Source organism: Heterocephalus glaber, unplaced genomic scaffold, assembly GCF_053883595.1.
Source record: "Heterocephalus glaber isolate CG9 unplaced genomic scaffold, H.glaber_assembly_v1.0 deba00001755, whole genome shotgun sequence".
NCBI lineage: Eukaryota > Metazoa > Chordata > Mammalia > Rodentia > Bathyergidae > Heterocephalus > Heterocephalus glaber.
In genome coordinates this window covers 336,937-349,739 of record NW_028258453.1, presented here as the reverse complement: position 1 = coordinate 349,739, position 12,803 = coordinate 336,937, and the positions used below count along the sequence as shown (strand labels likewise).

The 12,803-nt window shown below is 38.7% G+C and overlaps 1 protein-coding gene across 5 annotated transcripts in view; it reads right to left on the bottom strand.

Annotated features, from left to right (window-relative positions):
* The window catches only part of Wapl (WAPL cohesin release factor), a 78,637-nt gene that overhangs the window by 7,178 nt on the left and 58,656 nt on the right, over window positions 1–12,803 (bottom strand). For all 5 annotated transcript variants that reach the window (XM_087201125.1, XM_087201124.1, XM_087201122.1 and 2 more), the window contains 7 exons: window positions 11,240–11,467; window positions 7,935–8,046; window positions 7,517–7,614; window positions 5,971–6,047; window positions 2,554–2,729; window positions 2,131–2,246; window positions 1,585–1,749 (listed from right to left, as the gene is read on the bottom strand). In XM_087201125.1, coding sequence (XP_087057251.1) covers window positions 1,585–1,749; window positions 2,131–2,246; window positions 2,554–2,729; window positions 5,971–6,047; window positions 7,517–7,614; window positions 7,935–8,046; window positions 11,240–11,467 — 972 coding nt within the window. The remainder of the gene's footprint in view (window positions 1–1,584; window positions 1,750–2,130; window positions 2,247–2,553; window positions 2,730–5,970; window positions 6,048–7,516; window positions 7,615–7,934; window positions 8,047–11,239; window positions 11,468–12,803) is intronic.

Below are 12,803 nucleotides of genomic sequence, written 5' to 3'. Positions count from 1 at the left end.
CCTCCCACGAGAGAAAGGCTGAGCAGTCAGCAATTTCTTCAAACCGCTGGGCATCCATGGGAGTTTTATTTGCCTGGGTTCTACCTGAACAAAAGTTAGTTTTTAAAAGGAAAGGACCAGAATGTTACAATCATACAAGGGGATTCTACTCAGCACCAAACAGGACTAAGCTACTAATATACACAACAACGTGAACAGACCACAAGGGCACAGTCTTGTAAGAAAAGCCAATCCCCAAAGGTCATACACCATGGGATCCATTTACATAACATTTGTAAGGAGCCAGCATCTCACAGATGGAGAAGAGACTCGTGGGCGCCAGAAGGTGGGCTGGGGAATGGGGAGCACAAACGAATTCTTCTGTAAGGGTGGATGGCTCTGTATGTTAATATAATGGTGAATATATGAATCTATGCATGGGATAAAACTGCACAGAAATTATCTATATACCACATCACACATACACAAAGAAATGTGCACGTTAAAAAGGGTGAAAGTGAGTAAAGTGTGATGTCCAGTTAACAGTGACACACCAATGTTCACTTCTTGGTTTTGATTTTGGGCTGCAGCTGTATGTTCATTAGAGGAAACTATCTGTAATATTTTTGTTCAGGGAGCCTATAATTATTTCAAAATACGAAGTTTTAAAAAACAACAAGTTATATAAGAAGAAACTGCTTCTTTTGGAAAATAAATGTGTCAATGAGCTCTACTTTTTAAAAAGTGCCAATTATTTTCAAATGTTTTTAGCATTAAATGAACCCTTAAATGATACCTGAAGAGCAAAATTAGTCTACTAATACCAGATATTGTTAGTAATTACTAGTATTGTTTATCAATGTTACTGATGAGTAACTTCACAATTTTTCCCTGGTTTCATATATAATTTAGTTTTAAATAACTGAAGACTAAAATTTCAAGATACCTCAAGACTGAGTATTCTGAAGCCTATGCAAAAAGTCTATGGCTGATTTTTTTATATGTAATAAAGACAGCAAGATGGGATGATAGAAAATAGGACTTTAAATGACTCAAGGACAGTATCTCTGCCCAGTATTTCCCAGGATCAGTCACTCTGCCACTTTCTGGAACTGGCCAAGAAATAGGTAATGAAGCGCTTCCAGTTCTTCCTTGGTCCATAGGGCCTACAGCATTTTCGACCCAGATCAGGCCTCTAAGTAAATGCCAGTGTACTTGAACTGGATGGGACAGGGCCAGATTCTCAATTTTTATCATTAATCTACTTCTGATTCATAAACCAATGTGCTTTGTCTCTGGCTTTTTGCTAACAATGCTTAAGGAGAAACAGCAGCTGAGAACCTCTCAACCAGTGCTGAGAGGTTAGAGATCTTATCTGAAGAGAAACAGTATCACGTTTTTTAATTGGTTAAGATTCTGGTTTAAAATAAAGTTTCATCCTAGGAACTATGAATACTTAAGACTTGGTCAGGTCTAAAAGACAATCCTCCCTACTATATACCACAAATGTTCCTTAGTTCTATACAATGAGAAAGGGAGTGGAGGAACTGATGGAGGATGAAAGTGGACCACAGAGGTGAGCTTGGTTTCCAAGCTGCCACTCACCTGCACTAAAGCCTGCACGGCATGAACCTGGCCGGCTACCCTTAAGCTATCGTCTCCCTCCCCACTGCAGAAGGAAGAATCAAAGGAACAGGACGTTTCCATGTTGACGAGGCAGTGCCGGTTCCGAGCGCTGTACTCCACTAGATTTATCAGTAGACCCAAGCCCTACAAAAAAGTTGAAAGGTGCGCATTATCATAGACAAGCACTTAAGAACCAAAAATGTATGGAATTAATAATAGCTAAAAACCTAATCAGCATTTTTCCATTAGCAAAGTGGTCAAAAACCAGTACAGATGTAAGATACTAGTTTTCCAAAAGAATTATTCCTATAGGTTTTAAACACCATTTTGCAGTTTTATATATATATATATATATAAAATATATACTTTTACAAAGAGATAAAGGAAAATATAAGAAATATGTTCATAAGGAACTTATTAAAAATAACTCAAAATACATTAAAGCCTGATTCTTAACCCCAAATCGAGATGACCTTTAGATCATCTAACTAGATAAACACTCTTCCCAACCTGCCCTTGGCTCACCAGCACCCGAAGGTCAAATCTCTGCTCCTGAGGTAGGTACTTCGGGACCTGCAGCACACAGTTCATGGCTGTGCCAATGAGGCCATCCTGTTCCCCTGTTTTGGTGCTGCCCCACTCTGAAATGAGAAAGGGAAAGTGGAAGAGTGTTGGTGAGCCTTCCTGGTGACACCAACAACTGGATTTGTTAAAACAGACATAAACTTTCAACTGCATGCCCATTCCCTCACTGAAATACATGGTGACGTTAGTCCAACCCGTCAGACTGGCTCTAAGAGGATCAATTCCTAAAAGCAGCTTGGACCTACACAAGGAAAGCACTATATTATGGAAATCTTAAAAAGCATGGCACTGAAAGAAGACACACAGGGAGCTCCCTGTGTCTCTAGGCGCCATGTGGCGCTCACATGGGAACACAGGACGAACCATTGTCGTTGGTGAGGTTGAGCAGCACCCCAATGATGGCCCTCATGCAGTCCTCCACCGCCTTGCCCACATGGCTGGTCACGTTCTGGGGAGGCAGAGGCTTGCTGTCAGCCATGCAGATGCTGTTCTCGGCGCGGTTATACTTCTGGATCAGTTCCTCACAATGCTGCAATGCTCTGAAGAGGAAAGAAATGTTTACTATTGTGGCAAATAACAGAAGTTATACAACACACTCCTATTTCTTGGGCCTAAAAGCTGTCAGATTCTGCTTTTCTACTCTGGAAGTTAACTTTCAATGATGTACCAAATATGTCTTTGTATCACACTAGATGTTAAATGTCATTTTACTTTGGAAAAATCTGGTAAATGGACAAAATTTCTCCAAGGAAAATTAAAATTAAAACTTATGGCATGCTGAACAAGGTGGTAGTATGCCTACAGTTCCAGCTACTAGGGAGGCTGAAGCAGAAGATCCCTTAACTGGGGCCTCAAGGCCAACCTGCACAACACACTGAGACCCTGTCTCAAAAATAAAAAGCCCTCATGGCATGTATATGGGGTGGCACACACCTGTAATCCCAGCACTCTGGAGGCCTGGGGCAGGAGGATCTCAAGTTTGAGCCTAGCCTAGGCAACCTAGCAACCTGGTGAGACCCTGTCTCAAAATATAAAACAAAGATGGCTGGGGATATAACTCAGTGCCAAGGCCCTGGATTCAATCACTGATAACACAAAATAAACACACTGCTGGGAGACTTTACATCTGTACTACCTATTTGAGTTTTCCTGCATTTTCCAGATCTCCAACCCAAAACAAGCATCTGATTGAATTATTTTTTAATTTGGGGTCATTCAAAGTGACACATCTCTTGGCAGCCATACGAAGGTTATGATCTGCATCCAAAAATTCCCTATAGATATTACCAAAAATAACAAGAAAATAGAATCCTTAAGTAGGTCCCTTATCTATGAAGGCTTTATCTTTTTTAAATGCAATACAAGAGATTGAACCCAGGGCCTTTACACTATCTCCAGCCCTCCCCTCCCTTTTTGAGGCAGGGTCTTACTAAACTGCCCTAGCTGGCCTCAAACTTTCAATCCTCCTGACTCAGCGTCTCAGAGTATGGGGATTACAGGCGTGTGCCACCATGTCTGGGTCTGAAGGCTCTCTTTAAACCATTAAGTCTATTATTGTGATTACTATTGTTTGTACTGGGGATTGAATCCAGGGTACTGCCTGGGTAATGCTTCTTCTAGTGCAGTGGTGGTGAACTTATGGCACATACGCCACAGCAGGCTGTTTGTATCATTGAAAACTCTAAAAGGTTCACCATCACTGCCCTAGCAGAACAGAGATCAAGTGAACTGAGTTGGTCAGTTTAGTCTTCACGTATCATACACCACATAAACTGCTTACATAAACCTGCCAGGTTTAATCCTTTCTTATCTGCCTACTCTTTTTTTTTTTTTTTTTTTTGAGACAATGTTGCTGTGTAGTTTAGGCAGGCCTCAAACACATGGTGATTCTCCTGCCTCAGCCTCTGGAGTGCTGGGATTACAGGCATGTACCACCACACCCGGGTTAGCTGCCTACTCTTTAATACACACTGAGGAAATCCCAGATGGTCCTTCCTAATAATTTATGACTCTGGTTAGAAAGGCATTCCTCATGATGTCTAACCTGTAACAATTCATTCTTCTGATGTCTGGGGATGTTGGCAGAATTATCCTATTACTACTGAGCCCTCAAGTGTCTTAAGTAGTGCTGAGCTAACTGGTTTTGAGGGTTAAGAGTTAACAGGTACCAACCCTGCAGTATACTATGCCTGCATCTGTCATGGTTCCACTGAAAACCTCAACATGCCTGATGAGTGCTCTTTCAAACATTAATTATGACCTCTCCTGCCACTTCTAAGACATTTGGCACGACTGTCCTAATCCCAGCGAAAGAGCTGAGCTGTCATATTAAACACTCCCTTTTCCAAAGCATCTGTCGTGGGTCACAAAGTATACAAAAGAACCCCCTCTTTTTTGGTTTTGAGATAAGGCCTCACCATGCAGTCCAGCCTGGCTTTGAACTCACTATGTAGCCCAGGCTGGTCTCAGACCCTTGGTGATCCTTCTGCCTCTGCCTCCCAAGTGCTGAAATTACAGGCATGCATCACCACGCCCAGCCAAAAGAGGCCTTTTAAAATAAAACAAAATATATAGATTTTTATGTCAATTTAAAAATTAAAAAATTTAGAAACAGAGAATCTGCAACAGATTTACCACCAGAATAGTCAGTCCTTGGTGAGGGAGGGTAACAAATGGTAAGAAACAAAGGAAATGGATGTGTAAGGGTACTAAATGTGCACAGAATTTACAAAAGCAAGACAAAAAGGAGGCAGGTGATAACGACATTTGGACTTATTTCAAATCACAGTAGGAGGAAAGATAAAGTCATAGATACAAACAAAGCTGGCCAAAATTGGCAATAATTCAAGGTAAGTAATACATACAGAAGGGTTTATTACACTATTTTGTCTACTGTCTAAATTTGAAATTTTCCAAATTATAAGGTTAAGAGAAAGATTAACTCGAGTCAGACCACACCAGGCCTTCCTTTAAGAAAGAAATTGGACATATCCAAAGGCAACAAGGAATCACAGAGGCTGGAGTTTCAGGTTCTTTTTTCCAAAGGGGTGACTTGGAGAAAGCTCCCTGTGGTACTGTGCTGGCAAAGTGAAAGGGCTGAGAACTAGGGCAAAGATAAAAAACCAGGACAGAGCTATCAGGATGATGCTGCTGAAATGAGACAGAGGCAGGACTAGTGATACCTGTGCACCGAGGTGAGAGCATTAGCCTAACTGTGATGAGGGCAGGGCAGGGCAGGGAAGGCACAGACAGGGGAAGCTACATAGAGAGCTGGGGAACGGACAGAAACAGAGGGCAGAAGAAGAGCACTCACAACCACCATAACAAAAAGGAGAAGAGTTTACTACACACCATGTGCCCACCTTTCTGGACCTTATATATTAAGTAATTCAATATACATAATATGCGGAAGATACTTAAAAATCATTCAAAATCTATTTTATATATGTACATATTATTCATATATATGTATACCCCAAAATGTATCTATGTAGTATACAATGATATTATCAATTTATTTCATTGTAAGCAGTGCCCTAGGTAGACAGATAAAATTATTACCCACCTTATAATGAACTTGCAGCAACTAAGTGGCTTCTCTGCAGTTACACAGCAGAAATTATTATGCTAGAATACCATACCCAGGTACTCTGGTTCTAGAATTTATGCACCCAAGTTTTGCTCTATGATATATGAGGATTCACAGAACTTAATTGAGGATTTTAAAGAATAAGGTAGTAAGACCTTTCCTTTATAACCTGAGATTTTAGAAAAACTTACTTAGCTGATGAAATAATGAGTTGTGAATCTTTATATGCTATCAAGTAGCTTTGATTCTCTGGATTATGCACTGTTACCTAAAAGAAAAGAACATGAAACAATTATGGCAATCCATACCTTTTATTTATTCAAGTAATACCACACTCTATTAAGTTCCTTGTCATCTAGGAAACAGTTCTACTCTCAAAAGTTCCAGGTTGAAAAGAACAGGGCTATGAATTTATCATAAATTTAAGATGTCAGTCATAATTTTTCATTCATAATATATCCTTTACTATATATTCACTGTAATGAATTGCTAAGAACTCTGAATATTAGAAATCTCCAACTTACAGACTAATACTTTAAAGTGTGTAACTGTATTCATTTAGTAAATATATTTCTTTTATAAAGTAATATCTGTGATCTAATAAAGCATCCTAGGAAAGAGAAGGCACAATTCCACCTATGTTAGGAGTTCCTGATGTTTGCTGAAGTACCTAGCTAATCCAATCTAATCTACAAAAATTACACATCCTGAAATTTACTGGAGGTAAAACCCTAACATATACTGAAGTAGGTTAAGTTATTCAGTTGGGGATTTAGCTCAGTGGTTTCACCACCTGCTGTGCAAGTGCAAGGACCCGAGTTTGATCCCCAGTACCAAAAAAAAAAAAAGGTTAAGTTACTCATAAAAGTCAAAGAATAAAATATAATTATGGCAGTATATTATTTTCCAATGACAAATATTATAAGTTATAACTACAATCTGACTTAAAAGCTAAATAAATGCTTATTAAAAATAATCACTTCCTGCTAGGCATGGTGGTGTATGCCTATAATCCCGGCACTCAGGAGGATACCTACAAGTTCAAGGCCAGCCTGAGCTACATAGTGAGACACTGTATCAATCAATCTATTCTTGAGGCCTTGGGTTCAACAATCACACACACACACACACACACACACCCTAACCCTGATTTTGTTCAACTATTGTTTTCTGCAAAAAAGTTAATGCAGCTAAGTAGAATTCCACATTATGCAAAAAACAATAAAGTTTGGCATACATCAATAAACCTAAACATGTAAGGTTTCATTTGCATCAATAAAAGACATATTCTTAAAATAATAAAATATTCACTTATTATTTTGGTTTTTTGAGATGGTCTCGCTATGTAGTCCAGGCTGGCCTTGAACTCACTATGTAGCTCCGGCTGGCCCTGAATTCTTAGTGATCCTCCTGCCTCAGCCACTCAAGTGCTGAGATTACAGGCATGCACCTCCATGCCCAGCCAAAATGTTCATTTAAATCTTTCACTAATAACCAGTTGCTCAAGAAATCCACAAAACTTTAATTTGAATTAACAAAAGCAGAATTCCAGGGATATATAAAATATGTGGTGGTTACACACACCAATCACAAATAAGACTGAATGACTTCAGGGTTGGGGTATAGAATTCAGGAGTAGAACACCTGCTGGTGCACACAAGGCACTGGGTCCAAACCCAGCAACAGAAAAAGAAAAAAAGGTCAAGTAACTTCCACAAAATAGTTGTCCATACTTACACTTTCTAAAACTCGTAAACATCTCTCTGCTCCCCATAACGAGGCTACCAGTTTTTCTTCATCCTCATCTCTACTTAAATGATCCACACACTCTTTGACTAGGTGAAAAGAAATGGAATCAGTTAGAGTTTCTTAATGCCTCAGTACTTGGCCCTCAGCGAACCTTAACTATGAATGTGCTGGAATCTCAGGGAACATGATTTCTTCTATGTCTAATACTAGGAGACTGAAATGTATGATACTTTATTTCCATAAACTCCCAATGTGAGAGTATTAATAACTTCTACTTCAAAAGTTAAGAGATTTGCAGGATGCTACTGAAAGAACTTTTCAAACTGAAAAAATTATTTTTGAAGTATATAGATATTTTCTTCATGCTTTAAATACGTAAAAACATTATATACGTCCATATCCATACCTTTATCTACAATATGATCCAGACCACCCAAAAGCCGGAGTTCTTCTTTAAACCAGTCTCCTGCTCGTTTAGAAGTAAGGGACAGCAATGTCTCCATCGCTAAATGCCCAGTCTAAAAATCAGAAGCACATACACCATTTATGAACACTGATTCTTAGTGATAATTCTAAGGCAATAATTTTAGAGACTGCTGTTTGTTATAAAAATCCACTGCATGCTACTAGCAGGGTTTTTTTTAATAGAACAATAAAAGTACTAGGGCTGTTGAATCAAAGTACCCGTTTTCAATGTACTGGGCTGATTCACGAGGGAAGATGGAACAAGTAACACTCCTGAGAGCAAAGTGTGGAGGTGCCAGTTGCCCTGCATATTCAAGATCCAAGGTTATCACTTTACACTGCCAAAGAGTACAAAATGTTCACCCGCTGGCTTGTATTCTTCTGACGACAGTAAGTGCAAGCATTTTTCCTATTACTGTAGATAACCATGTGTATTAGTTACTCATATTTCCACTTTTTTTTGGCAGGGGGGTACCAGGGATTGAACTGAACCATATTTCCACTTTGAGCTCCTGTTCTTATTTTCTGGCCAGGTTCCTGTTTTTCATTTTGCTCACTTAGGTGTTGCAGACTTTATCATGCAGGGTTAGCAGCCTGGACACTCCTCAGGTGGCCACCGTGACAAAAAAATACTATATTTAACCATACTCAAGTATACTTTTACTAATGCTTTGGGGTCGCCACTAGAGGGAGCACTAAAGGTAAGAGCCATACTTTTAAAACCAGGTTAACGTTCTTCTCTTATTTCACCTCCTAACAGCATACACATGCTTCCCAACAAAGAGCAATCTGGTTCTTGATGTAATAAAGGAACTTTTGCATAACAGAAGAAATGCTTTAATTAGCAAAGCCTGAAAAGACCTGGTTTTCTTTCCAAAGCTTCTGCCCTTCCAAAGATGCAAATTTACATCCTGGCCTATATATTTGGAACAGAATATAAATTAGATATTTAGAAATATAAACAACAGATCTTCCCAGTGAAAATCTTAGTATTACAAATTTAGAAGAGGGATCTAGAATATTTTACTCCACTTTTTAAAAAGTTGTTGTCCAAGGTGATAGGTACAGAACTAGAATCCAATACTACAAAAACAGATTCACTGTGCCTGTGTCTCATACTAATTCCCTCAGAGAGGAATTTAAAGACAAATTTAACCTGGCTCAGGTATACGAGCCGACTTACAGCTGTGCAGGGGTACAAAGGCACCCTGGTTAGGATGAAAGAGTGTAATAATTAAGTACAAAAATAGCAAACAAACAAAAAAACAAAAATAGCAAACACTGCTCCAAGTTTTTATGTTAAAAAGAAACTGTACTGTGTGTTTCTATTGACATAAAAGATTCTTTGATATTTTATGGAATCTTCAGTATTAGCTAGCATTTTTAAAATAGCCTTTTAATAAGCATTTTATTTGAAAACAAATATATCACTAATCAGAATACTACTATGTAACTGTGTTATATCTCAGTTAAAGTTGTATCTGATCATATTATATTACTATTTAAAATTATCTTTCCTTGGCACATTAACAATACCAATATATTTCCAGAGAGAAGTTAAGAAATTCATATAAAAATAATAGGGGATTTTTTTTGAACAAAACAACTTATGAAATATCTGCTGTACAATTTAAAACAAGCTGGGTGGGGGTAATCATCCTAAAACTGGCCCCTGGCTATCTGGTTTGGACCACATGAGTAAATTAATACACTGTAGGGCAGTTTTTATACTGGTATCTCGCATCCCAATAAATTCAACTGAAAAGTTTCTCATAGTGTCATTTAATACCAAACACCTGAAGTGAACTTCAATATTGAACAATATGGATGACAAAAAACAGAGTACAGGGCCGGGGATTTAGCTCAGTGGTTTCGCCATCTGCTGCACAAGCACAAGGACCTGAGGTTCGATCCCCGGTACCAAAAAAAAAAGGAGTACATTCAACTATACAGCAAGTAAAAATTACAGGTCTTAGGGCTGCGAATTTAGCTTAGTGGCGTCACGCCTGCCTCTCAAGCGCAAGGTCCTGAGTTCTATCCCCAGTACAGGTAAAAAATAAAATATTTACAAAAACTATAGGCTTAAATGTATTCTCTTACAGCATTAAAAATTAGTAGAGGTAAAAACATCAAAAGTACATAAACATTAAAAACAAGTTTTAAGCCTGGTGTGGAGGCACATGCCTACAATCCCAGCACTCAGGAGGCTGAAGCAGGAGGATCACCTTAAGTTTGAGGCCAGCCAGGGATACATAGTGAGTTCAAACAAAAACAAAAACAACCAAAGGACAGTATCCAGATAGCTTGATGGTGTGGCAAGATCTCTGATGTGTCATCTAAGCACAACAGCTATTCCTCCAACTCTCCTAAGTACAAAGTACTGAACATACAGCAGTTTTGCACCTTACCTTTGTAAAGTTAGGTTCCTCTCCTCCCACGCACCCTCTTACCCAAATCTTATTAACAACTCCATCTTAATTAAATAGAGCAACAGCACTCAGCAATCTCTGCCTAGCACAAAGCATTCTATAAATTTTTGTGGCAAATGCTTGTCTTCAGTTATGCAGGCAAGAGAAAAATGTTTTAGATTTGCAAATCAATTTATATAACATTCAATCTTATTAAAAAAAAAAAAACCACAACAATTACCTTTTACTGGCCTAGTAGCCACTCGAATATTATTGATTCTACGAGTAAAAAATGCCAACAAAAGTGAAATGAGAATGAAGCAAAAGCAACACAGCCATCATAAGCACAGCAGCTGTACTAAATATGAGGGTGGCTATGGGCCATTGCCCCGTTAGTGAGGGGCAGAGCTCAGGAAAGGCAGGTGGCTAGGACCCTCCCTCTGAACAGAAACCCCACAACAACTGCCCTTTTTATTCCTAAAATCTACAGAAAATATGAATTAAAACTAACAGCCTGAAGGTAGAGGGAAGAGGAGAAATCAAGAGCAAAGGTTTAGGGAAAATGCAAAGACATTTATAGCTATTTACTGGCAACAAAACTGTCAAAAACCAACCAAACAAACCAACCCCAAAACCCTCATTACAGATCAGTCAGTTTAGGGAATTCAGGAAGGGAATGAAATTATGCCTCCTGGAAAAACCTTAGAAAAATTTGCCAAGCTGGAAACCAAGGATAGGAGGTTGAAGGATTTGTCCCAAGTCACACAGTCACCTTGAGTAGTCCAAGATTTTTTGAAACAAAGTCTCATTTTATAATGGAAGGAAGGGCAGAACGCACCGTTATGTTTTCTAGATCAAGATGCTTATTGTGTACAGTTTCACAGAGTCTCCGGATTTTCTCTTTAATTTTGTTCATGTCTTTCTCATTCAGCAGCTTAGCTGATGATGCATCCTGTTCCAGCTCCAGAAGTCGGATCATGAGATCTAAGCTAGCTCTGTCGAGATCCATGTTCAAGCGGTCCCGACTCAGGATATACATGAGGGCAGCTGTACAGAGGGACAGGTTCTTCAGAGGACCAGAAAAGACAAGAAAAGGTTCATGTAAGCAAGCACTCACAATCTCAGGAAACAGACCAGCGCTGACAACACTGGCATTTGTTTACAAGTTAAAATGCCTAAAACTGGGCTGGGGACTTATGTCAGTGGTTTTGCTGCCTGCTGCACAAGCGCAAGGACCCGAGTTTGATCCCCGGTACCAAAAAATAAATAAAATAAAATAAAATGCCTAAAACTCATGCTGCTAACCTTTCTGGAAACCTTGAAAATGCTTGATTCAGTGGCCTCTCTAAATATTCTAGGGAAACACGACTAGTAAATAAATAAAACATTGACTGTTTCTTAGAAATTTTCCTTTCTGTGTACCTTCCCTAAACAAATGACCAAAACTGGAAGAATATAAGCCAAATTATATACTTCACTGATAATTTTGTGCTACATAAAGTGTCTATAGAACATTTATTGCTATATAGCTCACTTTATGACATAAAGATACAAATTTTCAGTTCAAAATCAGTAAATGTTTCAAAATCTGTATTAAACACTTAGCACATTTTTCCCACTATAAAATACACGTACACACATACCTGTCTGTAGCAGTATATAAATCTAGGATATGGAAATAAACATATGTGGAATAATTTTTAAAAAATAATCAAATCTGGTTACACTCAATATTTTTCCATAAACTATTAACAAAATTCACTGAGATCAGGTAGTTAGCACACTGTTTATAATAGGTACTACAATCTACAAAAACTGAAGGCGATCTACTTTAGATTAATGTCAAAACAGCCTTCAGTATTCATGGGTTCAGATTCTACAACCACAAATTCAACTAAACATGGATCAAAAATAGTAGAAGAAAAGAAAATGCACCTGCACAGAACGCATACAGACCTTTCCCATCAATATTCCCTCAACAATACAGTGGAAGGGTCATTCACACAGCAAGTTGCTACATGAAGTACTCTATCTAGAGATCTGCAGCTCCTAAGAGGACTATGTGCAGCATAATGCGAATCCTGTGCCCTTTCACAGAATGGAACTGAGCACCCAGAGATTCTGCTAGCTCTGAAGTTCCTAGAGCCCATGCCCCATGGATAACATGTAACAAAGATGTCTTACAGTCTGGACATTCCAACATTCAAGATATTCTGTAATTCAATGTACAAAAACAAAATAATCTAATGACTTAAACTCTGAAGCCCCCAAAATACAGAAACTTCAGAAATTCAATCAGGTGACTGATTAAATGTTTACACTGCAAGCTACTTTGGGAAATTAGGGTGCCATACCCAAGGCCAGGAGGGAAACACTGAGCCTGAGGAAGCACAATAATGTCT